The 19,192-nt window shown below is 41.1% G+C and overlaps 1 protein-coding gene across 1 annotated transcript in view; it reads right to left on the reverse strand.

Annotated features, from left to right (window-relative positions):
* The window catches only part of HERC2 (HECT and RLD domain containing E3 ubiquitin protein ligase 2), a 230,619-nt gene that overhangs the window by 100,568 nt on the left and 110,859 nt on the right, over positions 1–19,192 (reverse strand). The window contains exons 40-52 of the mRNA XM_060153132.1: positions 18,996–19,143; positions 18,719–18,915; positions 18,249–18,479; positions 17,253–17,391; positions 15,690–15,833; positions 12,949–13,091; positions 9,089–9,356; positions 8,807–8,943; positions 8,252–8,350; positions 6,559–6,727; positions 6,330–6,455; positions 4,527–4,635; positions 4,270–4,409 (exon numbers count right to left, since the gene is read on the reverse strand). Of these exons, the coding sequence (XP_060009115.1) occupies positions 4,270–4,409; positions 4,527–4,635; positions 6,330–6,455; positions 6,559–6,727; positions 8,252–8,350; positions 8,807–8,943; positions 9,089–9,356; positions 12,949–13,091; positions 15,690–15,833; positions 17,253–17,391; positions 18,249–18,479; positions 18,719–18,915; positions 18,996–19,143 (2,050 nt within the window). The remainder of the gene's footprint in view (positions 1–4,269; positions 4,410–4,526; positions 4,636–6,329; positions 6,456–6,558; positions 6,728–8,251; positions 8,351–8,806; positions 8,944–9,088; positions 9,357–12,948; positions 13,092–15,689; positions 15,834–17,252; positions 17,392–18,248; positions 18,480–18,718; positions 18,916–18,995; positions 19,144–19,192) is intronic.

A 19,192-nucleotide genomic window follows, 5' to 3' on the forward strand; every position in this document is an offset into this window, starting at 1 on the left:
TTACTGTGGTAATCATTTTGCAATATACATGTACCAAATCATCACATTGAACACTTTAAACTTACACAATGTCATATGTCAATTAAAGCTCAAAAAAGTTGGAAAATTAATTAATTATAAGCTCTACTAACTACAAGAAAGATAAATACAAAGAAACACATATGTACACACACATAAAATTTGTGTAAGATAGAAACAAGAGTACCTCAAAAGCAGGCTAAGGGGAAATACAAAGACTGAATAGCTTTAATGGAACAGTAACTACACTTGCAGCTGACTTCAGCAGAAAAAATATAAACCAAATTACAATGGAACAGTATTTTTAAAGTGCTAAAAGTCCCAGCAAAAATATTTTTCAAAAATAAAGGAGAAATAAAGACACACAAAAAGAGAATTCATAACCACATAGATGCATTAAAGAAAATATTAAGGGCCATTCTTCAGGCAGGAGAAAAATGATGATGGATGAAAAGTGAAACACACAAAAAGGAATAGAAAAAAACTACAATATTAAGTATGTGAAAAAAATCTTGACAAATATTACAGAAAATAACAATCATATGCCTTGTGTTGTTTAAAATTTACATGTGTAAAGTTTTTAAACACAATAATAAAACCATGGTAATTTAAATCAGAATGAGGGTTAATGAAGTTAAAGGGATCTCAGGTCCTTGCATTGCTTAGGAGGAGGGTAAAAGTACTAAATAATATTAGATTTTATAAGTCAAAAAAGGATGTCACTATATCTTGAGTAACTACTAATACCAAAAATGCATATAACATACACTACTCATATAGTATATGAATACACACTAAACGTGTAACTTCTAAGCCAAGTGTGTGTGTTGGGGAGGCGGTGGTTGGCTAACTAATAAAGAACGTATCAGTCCAAAGGAAGATGGAATGGAGAAAAAATGGAACAGAAAACAGGCAGAACAACAACAAAAAAAAACACTAAGAAGTTGATCAATTAAAAAAATATATTTCAGTAACTGCCTTAACTGTAAATAAATACCTAAAAGATCCAAATAAGAGACAAAGATCATCACATTGGAATTTTTTAAAAAAACAGAACTATCTACAACCTCCACTAATCACAAGATTACTGAAATATTGAGGGTAAAAGGCTAGAAAAAGATACACTAAGCAAACACTAACTTCACCATAAAACTGCAGGAGACATTCTTTCAGGCATGCATAAAACATGTGTAAAATCCCATTATATGCTGAGTCTTATGATCATACAGAAGTTTCCACCAAAATGTCAAAGATCAGGCAGGATACACAATCTGAATGCAATGCAGAAACCAATAAACAGATAGAGATAGAAAATGCTGACATGTTTGAAAATTTAAATATCAATGAATATAAGAAAATAATTCCAATTCAATTTTAAAAATACTTTTAAATGAATGATGATGAGATATTACTACATATCAGCATTACAGGATACAGCTTAAGCCATGCTTAAAGATAAATTTAAAATTTTAAGTTCATATATTAGAAAATATGAATGTGAGAAATTAATGAACTAAGCATTTGGGGCGGGGGTGGGGTGCGGAATCAATGTAAACCTAAATTCCATAGGAAAAAGAAATGAAAAAAATATGAGAGACAGCAATTCAAAGCCAAAAGTTGGTTCTTTGAAAAAACTAATAAAATTGATAAACCCATGGCAGGCTGATCAAAAACAAAATGAAGTATTCAAAGTTAGCCTTGAAAAGGAGATTGCTCTGCAGATTCTACAGATCTCCTTCATAAAGATAAGAGAATATTACAAATTAGGACTAGAAAGGAACTTCCTCAACATGATAAAGGCTATTTATGAAAAACCCACAGCTAACATTATATTCAGTGCTTAAAGACTGAAAGCTTCCCCACTAAGTCCAGGAACAAGACAAGGATGCCTACCCTTGCCACTTCTCTTCAATGTAGTACTGGAAGATCTAGCTGAAGCAATAAGACAGGAAAAAGAAATATAAGGTATCCAAATTGGAAAGGAAGAAGTAAAACTATGCCAGTTCACAGACAACATGCTCTTAAACACAGACAACATGATCTTACATACAGAAAACCCTAAAGACGCCACCAAAAAACCCCATCAGAGCTAATAAATAAATTCAGCAAAGTTGCTGGAAATAAATTCAACACACAAAGTGTGTTGAAAATATGCACTGTAGGTGTGTAGTGTATATTTCTATACACTAGCAACAGATATTCCAAGAAGGAAATTTTAAAAAATAATTTAATTTAATATAGCATGAAAAATAAACCCTTGGGAATAAATTTAACCAAGAACCCATAAGACTTACACACTAATCACAAAACACTGCTGAACGAAATTAAAGAAGACCTAAGTAAATGGAAAGACAACTGACAATTCTGTCCAAAGTGATACACAGAGTCAATGCAATTCCTATCAAAATATTGTTTTTTGCAGATGCAGAAAACTCCATCCCAAAATTCATACTGACTTCCAAGGGACACCAAATAGTCAAAACAATCTTGAAAAAGAACAAAGTTGGAGGACTCACATTTCCCAATTTCAAAACTTACTACAAAAGCTATCATAATCACTGTATATGGTGTGGTACTGATGTAAGGATAGGCAAATAGACCAATGGAATAGAATCGAGAGCCCAGAAAAAAACCTCTCACATCTACGGTCAACTGATTTTCAAAAAGGGTGCCAAGACCATTCAGTGGTGAAAGGACAGTCTTTTCAACAAATAGTGTTGGGAAAATTGGATACACGTGTAAAAGAATGAAATTATACATTATACCATGCATAGAAATTAACTCAAAGTGGTTCAAAGACCTAAATTAAAAGACCTAAAGTTAAAACTATAAACCTCTTATAAACATAGGGGCTGACCTTCACAACTTTGGATTTAAGCAATGATTTCTTAAGTTGACCCAGAAGTAAGTATGACACCAAATGTACAGGCAACAAAAGAAACAATAAATTAAATTTCATTAAAATTTAAAACTGTATCACAGAATCCTATCAAGAGAGTGAAAACACCACCCACAGAATAGGATATTTGCAAATCACATATCTGATTTAATGTCCACAATATATAAAGAACTCCTACAACTCAATATCAAAAGTTTTAAAATTGAATTGATACGCCCTCCCCCAAAAGATATACAAATGGCAAAAAGCACATGATAAGTGGCTCAATGTCATTAGGGAAACTCAAATCAAAATCACAAGATACTATTTTGCACCCATTAGGATGGCTATAATTTTTTAAAAAAGAAGAAGAAGAGAATAACAAATGTTGGTAAGGATGTGGAAAAACTGAAACAGCAAAAACATTGCTGATAGTAATGTAAGATGGTGCAGCCAGTATGGAAAACATTTTGGTGGTTCTTCAAAAAGTTAAAAGAACTACCTAATGACCCTGCAATTCTACTCCTAGTTTTGAAAACTGGGACTCAAACAGATTTGTACATCAGTGTTCACAGCAACATTATTCACAATAGCTGAAAGGTACAAATAACCCAAATGTCCATTAAGAGAGAACTGGATAAGCAAAATGTGGTAGATACATACAATGGACTATTACTCAGCCATGAAATGAAGTTCTGACACATGCTACAACATGGATGAACCTTGGAAACCTAATGCAAGGTGAAAGAAGTCAGGCACACAAAAACACAAATTTTGTATGGTTCCACTTATGCATGAGGTACCTAGAGTTGTCAAATTCATAGAGACGAAAAGTGGATTAGAGGTTGCCAGGGGTTGGGGGAGGGAAGAATGGGGATTATTGCTTACTGGGTACACTCTTATTTTGGAATGGTGAAGAAGTCTCAGAAATAGTGGTGACAGTGTGCAATATTCCCTTAATCGTACACTTAAGAGTGATTAAAATGGCAAATTTTATGTTGTATATATTCTACCATAATAAAAAAAGATATACTAAAAGATATACAAATAAAAAGACTCACTCTCCGTCTCTCCAATTCCACATCCCATCCAACGAAACATTTACTAGTTTCTTGAGATCCTTTTACTGTTCTTTATGGAAATACAAGCAAACAATCCCTGTTATTCTAGTTCCAGTGACCACTCATTGCTTGAAGAAAAAACAGCAATTCATCAAGTGGGTAGGACCATCTTCCCTGTTTTGCTGTGCACACAGTACAGTGCTCACCATATAAATATGAACTTTAAAGAGCAAAGTTAAGTACATTTGTTTCCACAGTAATTATCTCATTAATAATAGTTTGATGAAAGAGAACATAACCAGTCTACTATACCTGGTTCATTTATTCTGCCAAATGTATGCCTGGTGTTGTGTTTTCTGGTTTTGAAACAAGTTTCACAAAAATCGAAGTCATCACAGTTTCTGCATTTGAATCTAGATCCATTGATGGGAAACATCTGACAGCCATCACACCTGTTTTTAAAATAGCCATTGAGTTGAAAAGAAAAAGCTGAGGTCATTTATTAAATTTAATTCCAAAGAAAACCATCCTTCCCAAACAAATCTAGCAATATAAAAATAAAAACTCACGTAACGCCAGGATGAATACTAGGTACCAACTCCATTTCTGATAACAGCCCAGTCCAGTGAGACTGCTGAGGAAAGTCGACAATAACATCTTTTCCATTGGCACTGAAAGCTAGGACAGAACAGAAATTGTCTGGAACATCTCTGTCACCAATAAAAACCTAAAATTAAAATTAAATCTATAGGGCTTCCCTGGTGGCGCAGTGGTTGAGCGTCTGCCTGCCGATGCAGGGGACACGGGTTCGTGCCCCGGTCCGGGAAGATCCCACGTGCCGCGGAGCGGCTGGGCCCGTGAGCCATGGCTGCTGAGCCTGTGCTCCACAACGGGAGAGGCCACAACAGTGAGAGGCCCGGGTACCGCAAAAAAAAAAAAAAAATTAAATCTATAATCTAGCTATGGGATATTATATTATAGTTATTTCTGTTTACAAAGAGTACTTCTCTTTTAGAGAGACATACTAAGATACTTATGGATGAACTAACACATGATGTCAATCAGGGATTAGCTTCAAAATAATGGAGGGAGGAGATCATGGATGAACAACTTTGGCCAGGAGTTTGTCAACTGTTGAAGCCAGGTGATCGGTACACAGAAGCTCAGTATACTATATTCTCTACTTTTGTATATGTTTGAAATTTTCCGCGATAAGAAGGTTTGTTTAATTACGCCAAGCAAAAACTCCATTCAATTATCTTAGGGACTAAAAATTACATTAATAACGTTAAGACATCTATTGCCCTTTGGTGAAAGCTACTCCAAAAGTTAACTTCTAAACCAAGTTACTATTTAAATTTATCTTTGTTTTGATTTGTAAAACTTTGAAGAATCTCTTAAGTAAAGAAAACTGTTAAAGTAAAATGTTAAATAAGCTATTTGTTCTTATGTAACCTAAGAAATACTAACACTCCTGCACCACCATTGCAGCCACTTCTAATCTAAGCTGTTTGACAGTAAGAGTTTTCTCCAAGACTGAAACAAGAAAAAACAAAGAAAAATGGCACTGAAGGAGTTTAAAGATAAAATAAAACCACACATATATCTGGATCATTTCTCATGCAATTGTTAAAATGGACATAGTATACCTTTTAAAGTATGCCATGTGTTTGATTTGAAATCTCAAGAATATCACATTAAATATTAGCTGAGGAGAATTTTGTGTTTCCAGTTGCTAACTCCTATCATTTGCACACATCCATTTAAATTTAGTCCTAAATTCTTACACAGCATTAAGAAAAGAGAGAAAAACACTGAGGAAGCTAGCTATTTGGCAGAAGGATTGACAGAACAAGTTTATAGAACCCCAGCATGAGACAAGGCCACCCTGAGACTGTAACAGATTGAGATAAAACCAGAACCACTCTTTAACATATCTGGTCACATTCAATCTAATCCAAACCACAAATCCATCCTGGCTGCTCTGCTTCCTTGCTCATCATAACCTCACTGTGAGTCCACTGTTCTTCCTCCTAAATAATCTTCACTAAGATTCTTAGAATTACCCCATTCCTTGAACCCCTCCCCAAATACACAATGCAAACCCCATTAGTCTTTGTTACACCCACTTATGGAGACACCCATTTTCCAGGGTATGCATCCTCCCAAGTTGCAGTGAGTTAATACATCTGACTCGGTCCAACAACAGGTGTACTCCTGGTCTACAGAGCACTGAAAAGCAAAACAACACTATTTATGTATCATAAGGCTTGCCTTCCACTTGTTTTTCTTGCCCTCGAATGAATAAATTAAAAGTTACATTAGTAGATGAAAACCTGGCACTTGGAGTTTTCTTGCCTGGGGAACATTACCTTTCACAACCCCCGCACTCTGATGAGTCACAGATCCCCACTTGTACTTCGGTGTGGTAACTGAGGCTTTGACGCGAACTTTATCACCAATCTTGATGTGAGAAGGGGAGCTTGGTGGAGGATAGCCTAGAGATTCCAATAAAAAAAATGAACTATAATTAGCATTCATTTCTGGGAACTCTGAATCTAACTAAGAAAGACAAAAGAACTTAATAAAGAATGTTCTCACCTATAAGTTCCACATGAATATACCTAACCCAGTAGGTGCCTCCTTTCTGCTGCCAGTCACACTGCACATTGAGGTCATGTAATCCATCTCTATCCAACTTGATAACTTTGCCCACATCTCCTTCACACACTTCTTCATATGTTCGACAGCATCTAACCATCATTCCCACCTAGAATTAAGTTAAAAATCCAGTACAGTATATAGGTGAAATGATCAATTTTAAGTAGTATTACTCTAGTCCTAAGAAAAATTTCCTCTACCCACCAGCATGCTCTCAAAATCATTTTACACTAAAAGGAACCAGGGCTCTTTAGAAAACTGCCTGGTTCGATGTCTGGGGCAGGAAATATACAAGATGAATTTGGACCAACTTGTGTCATCAAGCAAGGGAGCTATCAAAGATTAACAGGGTCCCTCAAAAGAACAACCTGACCAAAAGGAAAATGGCTGAAACACATCAAATCCATAACAGCCAATAAATTCATCATAATGATAATAAGCAAAATAAAGGTTCTTGGTCATCTTTTTAAGTACCAGGGCACCAATTCACCACTCTGAAAATTGATAACACAAGCAAACAAACAAAAAACAACCACTTATTCTGCCTTTTCTGTGTATACAAACTATATTATAGTTTATCAACCAGAGTTGATAAGAATGTTTTCTTCAACGAACAGAACTCCAGCTAATAAATTTGGAAGGGATGACGAACTTAGAAAATCACTATTGTGGGACCCTTCTTGATGGGTCTAGATAATGACATCAATGGCTACTGAAGCACCAAGATGGACAATTAATAGAGAATGGATGGCGTAGACAACAAGTGATGCTGCACGTTGGTCCATACGATACATTCTTTCCTAAGATGCAGCCCGAGTCCACTCATCCTCCAGCCCTCACTTTGACTTTACAGGAGATGCAGAGGAGAGGGAGGAAGATGAGGGCCAACGTAATTTTAGCCACAAATAAATGGCATGAAAAGGGAAAAAGAGGGAGAAACTGTTCCAGGGTAAAAAGACACATCACCCAAATGTAAGATGCGTGATCTTATTCGTATCCAACTCTTTAAAAATGACTATAACAAGCCATTTTTGAGAAAATTGGGAAAATCTGAGCAAGCATTATATGTAAGATGATAGTAAGGAATTATTGTTTATTCTGTTAGGCAATGCGAGGTAACAGTAATGTCGTTATGTTAAAAATAAAATCCTCTATCTATTAGGGATACATACTGTTGACAAATTTATAGGAGAAACGAGATGATTTTTGGGATTTTCCCAGAAGTATACTAACTAGAACAAAAGAATTAAAACAGGAAAAGAAAGGATTTAAGGTTAAAAAGGACTACATAAAGAGCATAACTAAATGTTTAAAATTAGATGGCAATGAGAATAATTTTTTTTTAATAATATTTTTTTTAAAAGAAAGCAAAAACAGATTGTAAAAGTGTCCAAAACGGGGGTAATCGAGAAGCACAGGGCTGTGTGCCACGTCACTGTGGACAAGCCCCCTCTTGCTCTCTGCCTCTGGTCCCCCCGCCCCCCTTGCTCATCTTCTGCTCCTCCGTCCTCTGCTCCAGCCACAGCGGCCTCCCCTGCTGGGTGCTGCACCCTCCCTCTCCAACTTTCTGAGATGCTCAGACATTTGCTGAATGAAAACCTAAACAAAGTTCCAGCCTAAGACAATTACTCACCTGAATATTCTCTCTCACATACACAGCATAATCATCATTACTCAAGAAATCAGCTCGCTTTTTGTACGTCTGGCTCTCTGTTACAACAGCACCAGTAGACTACAAAAGATAAATACATTTTTTTAAATGATGAACCGATAAACCTACTTAAAAAGAAAGTAGTTTGTGAAATCGATAATATTAAAAAAAAAGTATAAAATATTATTCTATGTTTTCACTATGAAATTCTTCATTTAAAAGAGACTAATAGCAACAGGATGTAAGCAGGATAAATCTCAAAAGCTGAAAGTACAGAAAATTTCTGAGCCATATCCAAATTAATCCCATAAAACAACTGGCTCAGAAGTCAACATGTCGCATAAATAATGATTTTTTATTAAGAGCTCCTCTAATGGCTACCCGACATCATTAGATGTTGGAACAAGGGTCTGTCTTAAAGCTAAAAGTAGTTAAGAGACAGAAAACCCAGGCAGCACTTCGTAGCTTTGCCTCATGCCCAGCAGTGGTGCAGAGGAATCCAGAGCTCAGGACAGATGGCACGAGGGGAGCACTGACCACAGCATAGGCCGTGGCATCCACATCCTCCACCACCTCCTCGTCTGAACACTCCTCAGACCCCGTGTCTGCATCCGAGAGATCCGTGACCTGCACGTCAGCATGGTCCAGCAGCCACCCAACCAAGGCTTCCACGCCTAGGAGCAAGCACACACAGCATAACCACAGTGAGGACCACAGCGCTTGCCTCCCGAGGGGCCTCTGACGTTAGTATTTCAAGGGAAGCCTACAAACAAATGCGTGGGCGCGTTAAGTCCAACACCCACAAGGAAAACCCAGTACCTGGCAAGCCAGCAGCATTCCCAGAGGCGCCAGTGAGTGACTTCAGTGCAAACTCTATGTTCCTTCTAGGAAATCCCATTTCCATGAGCTGAACCACAATAGGCAGAGCAGGACCAGGAGACTGCTTGTGCTTCCTCGCTCTAACTGGGCGAACATGCTGCACAGGAACAGGCGTCGTGGCCTCACTGGAGCTGCAGTCTTCAAACACAGGGCTCAACGGGTGAGTAGACTCCACAGCCAAACACTGACACACGGCCAACGCGGCAGCCTGGGCAAATGGGATTTGTAAATCAGGGGACTAAGAAGTCTAGGGAAATGGAAAGTACAGACTACTACTATGAACTGCAGTACAAAACTATAGAAAGCCCTGGCTTACATGTGTATTTTTAAATGAATGGATAAAACATGTTTAAAAACAACAAAGACAACTTCCATAGTCGAATGCAGAGGAAAGATTCAATAGTCAAATAACTCCTGCTTCAGTACACACAGAGTCTACCTAGTAAATGAGCTAATTATCAATGTCCACTGAGGAAACTTCACAGCAGCCCTGAACGCTAAGCGAGCGAACACAGGTGAGAGGCCTGATGGGGTGGGAGAAAGGGACCCCCACCCTTCCACATGACAGGTCAGTGCTCACAGCCTCCCGCTTTCTTCCCTCTGCACGCAGGTCAGAGATGGCACAGGACCCTCTCGTGTGTCACCAAATCAACTCCCAACTATTCAAAGGCAGAAAAGCCACTCTGGGGGTTAAACATGGTATAAAAAAAAAAATGAGGGAAATAAAGAATACTGGGTAACAAACTGCAATGCATCAATGAATACATGCATCACTGTGGCCTGAAGCTGGGAACTGCCTGCCTCCAGACAGGGAGCCCTCTCCCTTGTCCACTTGCAGCTCTCTTTCCCTTCTCTTCAGTTGTTCTCACAGCACTGAGACTTGCTCTTTTTTTTTTAACTGAACACGTCGGAAGGCATTCGGAAGAAAGAGAAGACACCCTTGGGCCTTCCAGTGCTTAGGAAGTGTCAAAAGCCTAGGGTTTTGCTGTGAAGTCCGAATAACTGGGAAGTGACAGGCTTCCTAAAAGCTTACAATTCAGAACCAGATCGAGCTAGGGATTCTGGTTCTGGTAATGGAGAGGGGACTGGACTAAGCCTCTGCCGTGATAATAATTATGAATTCTGGACAAAATATTTTTTAAAACTGTTTGAAGGTCCCGGAGAAAACAGGAACAGGTGCAACCTTGGCCACAGGGAAGCCCACAGGCAAGCTGCTAAGAGGGGCACTGTCACTGGACTGCGGCCTGCCAGAGCAAGTAGACGTGAGGGAGAACCACAAAATGCACATGTGGTCTACACTCAAATCTTTGGCTGACGGCAAAACTAAGCGTGTGTGAGACTCAAGAACCCAGCCAAAAGAAACTGCTGGAAGGCCCAGCGCTAGGGAGACGGTGTGACATCCCAGTCCAACCAAGTTTCAGCACGTTGCTCAAGATGTAAAGGTCTCCACTGAAACCTCAAAGAGATTCTAAATCCCACAGAATTAAGAGACCAGGAACCAGGACTAAGGGCAAAACAAAAATAAATCATCACCAAAAAGTCGAGAACCAAGCCTCCTTAGACTGAGGAAAACTACCAGGTACTGAACCATCTACAAAAATAAAATTCCACATTCTCCAGAGGAAAGTGACAGACCCAGAGCCCATACGACATAATATCCAAAACATCCAGAATACAATAAATTTTTTTTAGATATGTAAAGAAGCAGAATCGATAATCAGAAGAAAAACTGCCAATGGTAGCAGACCAACAAGTGGCCTAGGCATTAGAATTAGCAAATAAGAAATTTAACGTAACAATCAGAAATATGTTTTAAAATATACAGTAAAAGACAGGTATAAAGGGTGAAGAGATGGGAACTGTCAAGAACGATAAAACTATAAAATACGAACAAAATGGAAATATGAGATCTGAAAATATAAAATAAAGGATTTCTTGGGTGGCTCACAGCAGATTAGACCCAATAAAGCAGCACACCCTGACCTTTAAAACAGTTCAGTACAGTTAACCAAGCCATTTAACCAAGAGACTTAAAAATAACAGAAACTCACTAATAATCTAGCAGACTACAGCAATAATCTTAGAAAAGAACAAAAGAGAATGGGACAGGAAAAAATATCATAGTCAACAGTTTCCAAATTTGGTGGGGGGAAAAAAAACATCAAGTCAGAGATACAAGTAACTTAAGCAAACCCCAAGGAGGATAAGGGGGAAAAACCACCTACACCATAAGCACCCTTAGTCAAATTTGCAGAAAACAAAAGGAAAATAGAAAATATTAAATGCAGCCAGAGGAAATGAAAGACATTTCATACAGAACAATAAGAATGTCAGCTGAATTTCCATCAGAATCAACGGAGACAAAGCAATGGAAGCTCTCTCTCTGGTACAGTAGCCCTTCCCGGTTCTTAAAGGACAACTCTAGGTCTCCTTGTTTCCTCGAGTCTTATCTTTCCCCATAACACTGGGCACCTCCCAGCATGGCTCGGGGGTGCATCTGCCCAACATCCTCTTCATTGCTCAGTGTCCTGTTTTTATCTGATAGGTGACTGGCAACACAGCCTTGCAGCAACTTTAACCTGATCTCCCATCTCAAGTTTTCAGACCTAAGGAGTAGCTGGCATTCAGGCCCACTTGGAGAAGGCCCAGCACCCTCCTCTCCTGCTGCCCCTGTGCCCAACATTTCCTGCCTTTTCCCTTTGCCCCCCACCAGCTTCCTAGCTCACTCTGGATCCTGGCTCCCCACAGGGTCTTAGTCTCTGAAGATTTCTACTACGGTATTTTCTGCCTGCCAAATTGAGCACTCACGGTTTTGGGTTTTGTGTGCGTTTTTTAAAAATTATTTATTTATTTTTGGCTGTGCTGGGTCTTCGCTGCTGCACGCGGGATTTCTCTACTTGCAGCAAGTGGGGGCTACTCTCAGTTGCAATACGTGGGTTTCTCATTGCAGTGGCTTCTCCTGTTGCGGAGCATGGGCTCTAAGCACACAGGCTTCAGTAGCTGCAGCACGCGTGCTCAGTAGTTGCGGCTCACAGACTCTAGAGCGCAGGCTCAGTAGTTGTGGTGCCCGGGCTTAGTTGCTCCGCAGCATGTGGGATCTTCCCAGACCAGGGCTTGAACCCGTGTCCCCTACATTGGCAGGTGAATTCCTAACCAGTGTGCCACCAGGGAAGCCCCCAAGGTTTTAGTTTTTTCTTTGATATTTTGTCCAAAATTTTTGATGTAGTACAAAGCAAGAAGTATTTTTTAAAATACCTAGTCCTCCACGTGGTGGGCCGTGAAAGTTCCCATCATGCTTAGACCTGGCCAGATGTCAGTCTCTTCTATAGGAACATGCCCACAGCCCCACCCCTGAATATGCAGTGCAGTGCACATGCTCCAAAACAGGGTGTTGGTTGAGAGCCTGGCAGCAACAAGGCATGCTCAAGACAGGCTTTGGCGTGAGTGAAACAAATAAGCAAGCACCATATTCCTAGGTCTAATGGGGCTCTTTCAATAATAATATTTCCTGGAAAAAGACCCCTCCATGAATATTTGAGCATTAACACCAAATGCTGAATCTAGTTAATTTTTACAAATAATTCACAGAAACTTTAAATAAGATTAAACTTTAACTCATTCATTCTCTAACTAGTATTGTAATATTCTATGACAAACATGGTTAAAACCTAGTCATAAGAATTACTTTGGCATATCATTTAAAATTCAGACTATATCCTTAAGAAAATACACATCTAGGAAAAGAAAGTTGTCCACAATCTAATGCACTGGATTAGAATTGCCAAGGCTACTGACTGTACCTCAAGCTCCTGTTTGTCAAATATGGCCTTCACTGGAGACGGCTGGGTGGCCGAGGCCAATAACTGCTGCAAGAGGATCATTGGGGGCTGTGGCCCTTCAGGAGACATGTCCCCAAGGTCAGGGGATGAGGCTGCTCCATCATCTGAATTTAAAAACAAAATATGGATGACACTGTATTTCCAACAGCAAACATCTCCTTACTACAAAAGATAATGCATTGAGCATGTTAAACCAGGTATGATTTCTACCTCATCAAGCATCAGATAACCAAAATCTTCAAGGCTTTTTCCACTCCCTGCTTTTTGGCCTCGGTCCTTCTTTAGTTCATCTGTCTGTGCCTTCAGAGTCAACCAAAGCTACCTCCCAGATTCCTGCCCTTGGTCCAGTTCTTAACCTTCTCCATCTTGGTGCTCACTCAGTACTCCAGAAACCCCTTCTATGAACACTCCCAAGTCTGTATCTCTAGCCCTGGTTTTTCTGTTAACGCTTGTTCAGACTATAAACTGACACCAATCCCAAATATGACGTGTGGTCAGGGTGATGTCTTTTGTTGTAATCTGAGCAGCTTCGGGTGAGGTGTCTGGCACTTCTTGTTTGCCCTGGGACCACTGATAGCCAGGTTTGGTTACAATTTCAACTAATCCTCTAAGACCAGAGATTGTAAATCGTCTTGAAGTGCCAGAGAGTCAACAGTTTAGGCTTACCGACCACAGGGTCTGTCACAACTACTCAACTCTGCCACTGAAGTGTGAAAGCGGCCAGAGATGACATGTAAACAAGCAGGTGCGGCTATGTTCCCATAAAACTTTATAAAACAGGTGGCTGTGGTGGATTTTTTAAGCCCTGCTCTAGACAGCTCCATCTGGAGCCCTTGATCTGCCCCAAGCGTGGGAAGGTAATCCGGATTCACCGCTGCCATAGCTCCACATCGGGGTGACCACAGAACAGCCAATCCAATTCCCTGGGCTCTGCTTCCTGATCTTCTAATACAACTGTGGATTGTCTTCAGGGTCCCTAATGTCTAATACGGAACGAATCTGCACTTCCATTAGATTTACCTCCATGATGCCCTCTGAAGTCTAGGAAACAAAACGCAACACCCCACACTCCACTGGGCTTTTCTAATTTTTGTCAACAGTCCTCCTCCCTATCCTCCCTATAACTCAAGCTTGAAACGTCAGCCATCTTTGACTTTTCGCTAGTTTTCCAAAAAGATATTATCTAAAAGACTACACCATCACAGTGTCTACTGATTCCTTCTTTCCATTTTTCATGCCTTCCCCTGGAAGACACCTTATCACTTGACACAATTGCCCCCATATCCATGATCTCCTGTTTCAAATACTCCTATAACTCACTAGCGTATATATTTATCTTCCTCAACATCAATCCTTGTCATGACAGGCGCTGCCACAGCTTTTCCAGTCAGCCTTACCTCTCATTCTGGTAGTCAGGGCACTCTACCACATGACTTCAACTAACCTCTCCAGCTTTAGCCCCACAGTCCTCGATAAACCCTGAGCTCCTTACAAAGCTCAGTACCCACATACTTACTGCTTATGCCTGGGCTCCTACAGTCTCCTCCCGCGGGACGGAGACGCCTCAGTAGCCTGCACCCAGGGTCTGCCACACACTTCCGAGGCTGCTCTCCCCAGCCCTCAGCTGCCAGCATCCCCCAGACGCCTGTGAACCTGTGCTCACATGTCTTACAGCACACAGGCCCGTACCTTGGACAGAGCCATCTGCGTCCATTTTCTATCCCCACCCTCACCCCAGAGAGTAAAAAAATCATAAACAAGGACTATCTTGTTCCCCATAATATTTAACACAATGTCTTTCAATAATAGGTAATCAAAAAATATTTCATAGCTTTGGTTTTTTTCTATTCAAAGTCATATGAACTCATTCCTGAAAGTTGAGGTAATACAGAAGAGTACACAGAAAATAAAGTCAGCTGAAATTCTACTGTCACTATTTTGGTAAGCAGATGAATCTACGGCAAATCTACAAACAGATATACATAGCAATGAGCTTTTTTGTTATCATTTTCAAGTTTCCATGGCATTAACATATATATATATCATCACTGTGAATGACGCCATGGTACTCCACTGCATGGGTACCCCACCTAATAATGGGCATTTAGGTGTCTCCAGTTTTCATCACAAAAACAACACCAACAAAAAAGCCATAATGAGCATCTGTAAACACGTATCTCCACGGCTTTTCATGTGATAAATCCCCACAGGATGACTTGCTAATCAATGGATATACAGATATGTGTGTGTATGCATTTTGAAGTCTAAGATTTCCTCAAATGCCCATTAAATGGTTGTACCAACTTAAATTCTCACTAGCAAAGTGTTAGAACAGTGCCACTTTACATGCATACGAACCACCTTAGGGCCTTGTAAAAAATGCAGATCCTGATTTCTTAGCTCTGGGGTGCGGCCTGAGAGTCCACATTTCTACATGTTCCTATGTGCCATCAATGCTACTGGTCCTTGGGCCGCACTTTAAATAGTGAGGCAGCAGAGCACTGTTCTCCCTCCCCCCCCACCAAATCCCCTCAGGCTCTATCACTTTTCATCAGTTACTAGCCAGGTTGCACATCTTCCTTGTACATGTAGAAGCCATCTGTACCTCCCCTTTTATGCACTGCCTGTTCATGTTCCTTGCCTGTTTCCTATTGGAGTATCTGCCTTTCTGACAGATTCAAAAGGGCTCCTTAAAAAGATACCTGTATGAGTAGCTGCAGCCTCCTGAACAGCTGGCTGAGACAAGATCTGCCTGAGCTGGTCCTGGTGGGAAAGCAGAGCACGGCCTGCCTTCAGAATGTACAGTTTTAGCTGCTGGCACCTCAGCAGGTCCAAGTCTACTTGTCCTGTGGGGGAAAAAAAAGGACTCAGCAGGAATGGAACACGCTGCTTGGGCTCTCCCCCTCAGCAGCTGTACAGCCTTGAGGAAGGCACTGCCCTGAGGGACTCAGCTGACCATGTCAAACCCTGTCCATAACGTAGGACTTGCCTTTCCCAGTATTGTGGGTAAGCATCCTCTACCTCCCTCATGTCTTCTCCCTTTCCCGCTCCCCATGCATTACCTCGGGATGGGGCGAGTATTAGACGGTTTAACACAGTTAGAACCATGTTAGCTATTGCTAGTATAATCAAATATTTCCCAAATTGCTGAAATTTCAACCAGATACCTACATCACAAATAAAATACTTTCACCTTGTCTTCCCAAGACGCCTATGAGACACTTTTGTCAGATACTCACAGCATACAGTTCTCTAACTCATCAAAACCATCGCACCCTACAGAATCTTATCTAAACAAATGACTGCAGTAATGTCCACGAGCGGACTGAGGAACAGACTAGGGAAGCCACCACAAGGATGGTAGGCAGACCACAAGGAGAGCTAGACTACAGTCACAGCAGCAGCGTTCCAAAGCAGGACATGCTGGAGGCCATGGAAGGCAGCATGGGGACGTGGGAATGTGGGATGGGAGGACACAGGAAGAGCCAGAGGTGCCACTGGGGCACCAAGCTCGAATACCTGGCAGACAGTTTTATTCACTGTGACAGGAAACGCTGGCTAAGGGACAAAGTTACTTGAATTGTTGACATGCTGTGGTTTACATGCACCTGGTCCTCTAGCCAGAGATGTGAACTGGAGATCCAGAGTTAAAGGTGTTTACCGTCATAAACGCTGCAGCAGCAATTACAGGAATGGGGGAAAATGGGTGAGAAAACTCAAGAAGAGTGGGCAGAAAGATCAAGAAGTTATGGATGAAACCACAAGGATTTCCAAGGTGCAAACAACAGTCAGGGAGAAGAACTCTCAAATAATATGTGAGGGGCAATGTAAGGAAAGTCCAGTGAGCAGTGGAAGAGGAATAGTTCCAGCACGAGTGGCCTTGGTCTTCGACGGGTGGCCAGCATCCAGACACCAAGCGAGGCAGGTCCAAACACACAGGCCCTGCTAGGTACGGTTGCAAAGAGGCCAGGGGGTAAATGGGGAGGGGGAAAGAACACAGATTCCTCTTCAAAAAGTGTGCGCAGAATAACGCTGGCACCAGGAGGTAGGGAGGCCTGGGGTTCTTCAGGTGCCACCCCTGCCATGGCATCATTCTTTGCATCACACACTCTCATCTACACACCCACCATCACTCAACCAGTGGCCATCCATCTGAACCCAAAGACTTCAGCAGTGACAGAACTTGCTCTGACAAAACAACAAACACTGTCCAAACAACACTAATTAAGACTGTAGCTGTTTCATCATGAAGGGCATGTACTGACCTGCAAAACCCTGTTTAGGTGACTTCTTTATTTTGTGTTTTTCCAATCTGCTACCAGCAAGGTTCACCAGCTGAGCCCAGACCGAGAGCATGGGCTCTGTGAAGGGCAAGTTGGTGACGCTGAACGCCGCAGCAGGGAGCTGGAGAGGGAGCACAGAAACCTTCAAAGTGTGTCCAACGAGAAGGACAAATGAACGTTCTGAAAGTTATCATAACTATGCGTCTTAATTCTGAAGTAACAAACATGTTCATAAGCCTTTCTAGATCTGAAAATAATTTTAAAAAGACGACCCCAAAGGCAAGATAAAGGCTTACATATATAGTAAATATAACCTAAATTAATTTTTTCTTTACTGACTTGTTAAACAATGATTACATCGTGGTGGTAGTTATTAACTTCTTAGATATTTTCTATACATTTCAAATTTTCTACAACATGCATATATTCTTATAATAATCAAAAACAGCATTTTATTGAAAGATTTAGGCAAATTGCACTTGGGTTATATCAAAGTAATATAAATCACTCACTTTCCCTATGGATCCCTAATTCACAGATTTAAGACGACAGTAGCTGCTACATAAGTCGTGTCACTCAACATAGGCATTAAGCATTTTCAACGTGAAAAAAAGATCATTTTTTTTAAAGGAATCATTTTTAGGTTTTTTTGAAAGTTGAGTCATTCAATAAAAAATAAATTTCATAAATTCACATTTTGAAATAAATAAAACTAACTTATACTTACACAGGACCCTCTAAATTGCTAATGCCCTTTCATGTCTTTTGAGGCTAAAATAAGACACATGAACTACTAATCTATATACAACCCTGTGAGACAGGCCCTGTTAATCAAAGGGAAAAAGATAGATGGTTTTCCTCAAGTTGGGTAGCTTCCTAGAAGGCCAACCTAAACTACAAGAATCAAGTTCTTCCCAGGTCTAGTATAAAAAACCCCTTTGCCTCATTACCTAGTAACCCAAACACAAGTTCACCTACTGGCTTCAGCTGATTCAGTGGGCAAACGCGACACGTCCGCATGTCGGAGAACTGCACGGTGATTTTGCCCTTCGGGGTGATGCGAGTCACGGTGCCTTCTCCAAACTCATCATGCATGACTTGTCCCCCTAGTCGCAACCGACCGTCAATGCCTCCAATCACAGCCAGGACTGCCATGAGGCCCCCCACCTCAGGGGTCTCAGAGTCAGGAAAGTAGTCCTCTAACAGAGCCTAATGCAGACAGACAGCAAGCTTGTAGACGAGAGCCCAGGGGCTGCCTGTCTCCTACACACTTGCAATTAAGCCAAATTCACTTTTATGTTAGTTTCCTCAATAACTTTTTCCAGTAAAAAATATTTTAAAATACATCCTTGAACAAAATACACAGCATTTAAAAAGGTAATTTGAAAGTTAAATCAGCATTCTACAGAGAAAAACTAGCAGCTGTGAAAAGGCAGTGCGGCACCCACCCCCTCTGCCGGCTTTCCCGCGCAGCCGGCGGTGACGGAGTGCAGCTGCGAGTTGATGTACTTGTTGATGAGTCCGTTCCACTGGCCCAGGGAGTGCAGGGTGCGGAGCAGCGCCACCACCTCCTCCGCCAACGTGCTGCTGTGTGTGGCAGTCAGGGAGGCCTGCGGCCGGGCCCTCCGCCTCCTCAGCGTGGATTCTGCAGGAAACACGCGAAGGAGGGCCTCATGACGCCCTGCTCGCTTACCCAGGACACCGGTAAGGGGGAGAGCTGCCCACCTCTGAGGAACGGGACATCTGAAGAGCAGGTGGTGAGCAAGCGCCCCAGGAAACCAAACAGCTTCTCCACAAGGCACTCCATGTCCCTTGCCCTTTCCGTCTTGTCCCACGACGGAAGTACTGCTTGCAGTAAATGTACAGCTAAGATCTGACAAGGGCAATTGAAAACAGCGAGCATTAAAGAAAGCCACTGTCTG

The sequence above is a fragment of the Lagenorhynchus albirostris genome, chromosome 6 (genome assembly GCF_949774975.1).
Source record: "Lagenorhynchus albirostris chromosome 6, mLagAlb1.1, whole genome shotgun sequence".
Taxonomy (NCBI): domain Eukaryota; kingdom Metazoa; phylum Chordata; class Mammalia; order Artiodactyla; family Delphinidae; genus Lagenorhynchus; species Lagenorhynchus albirostris.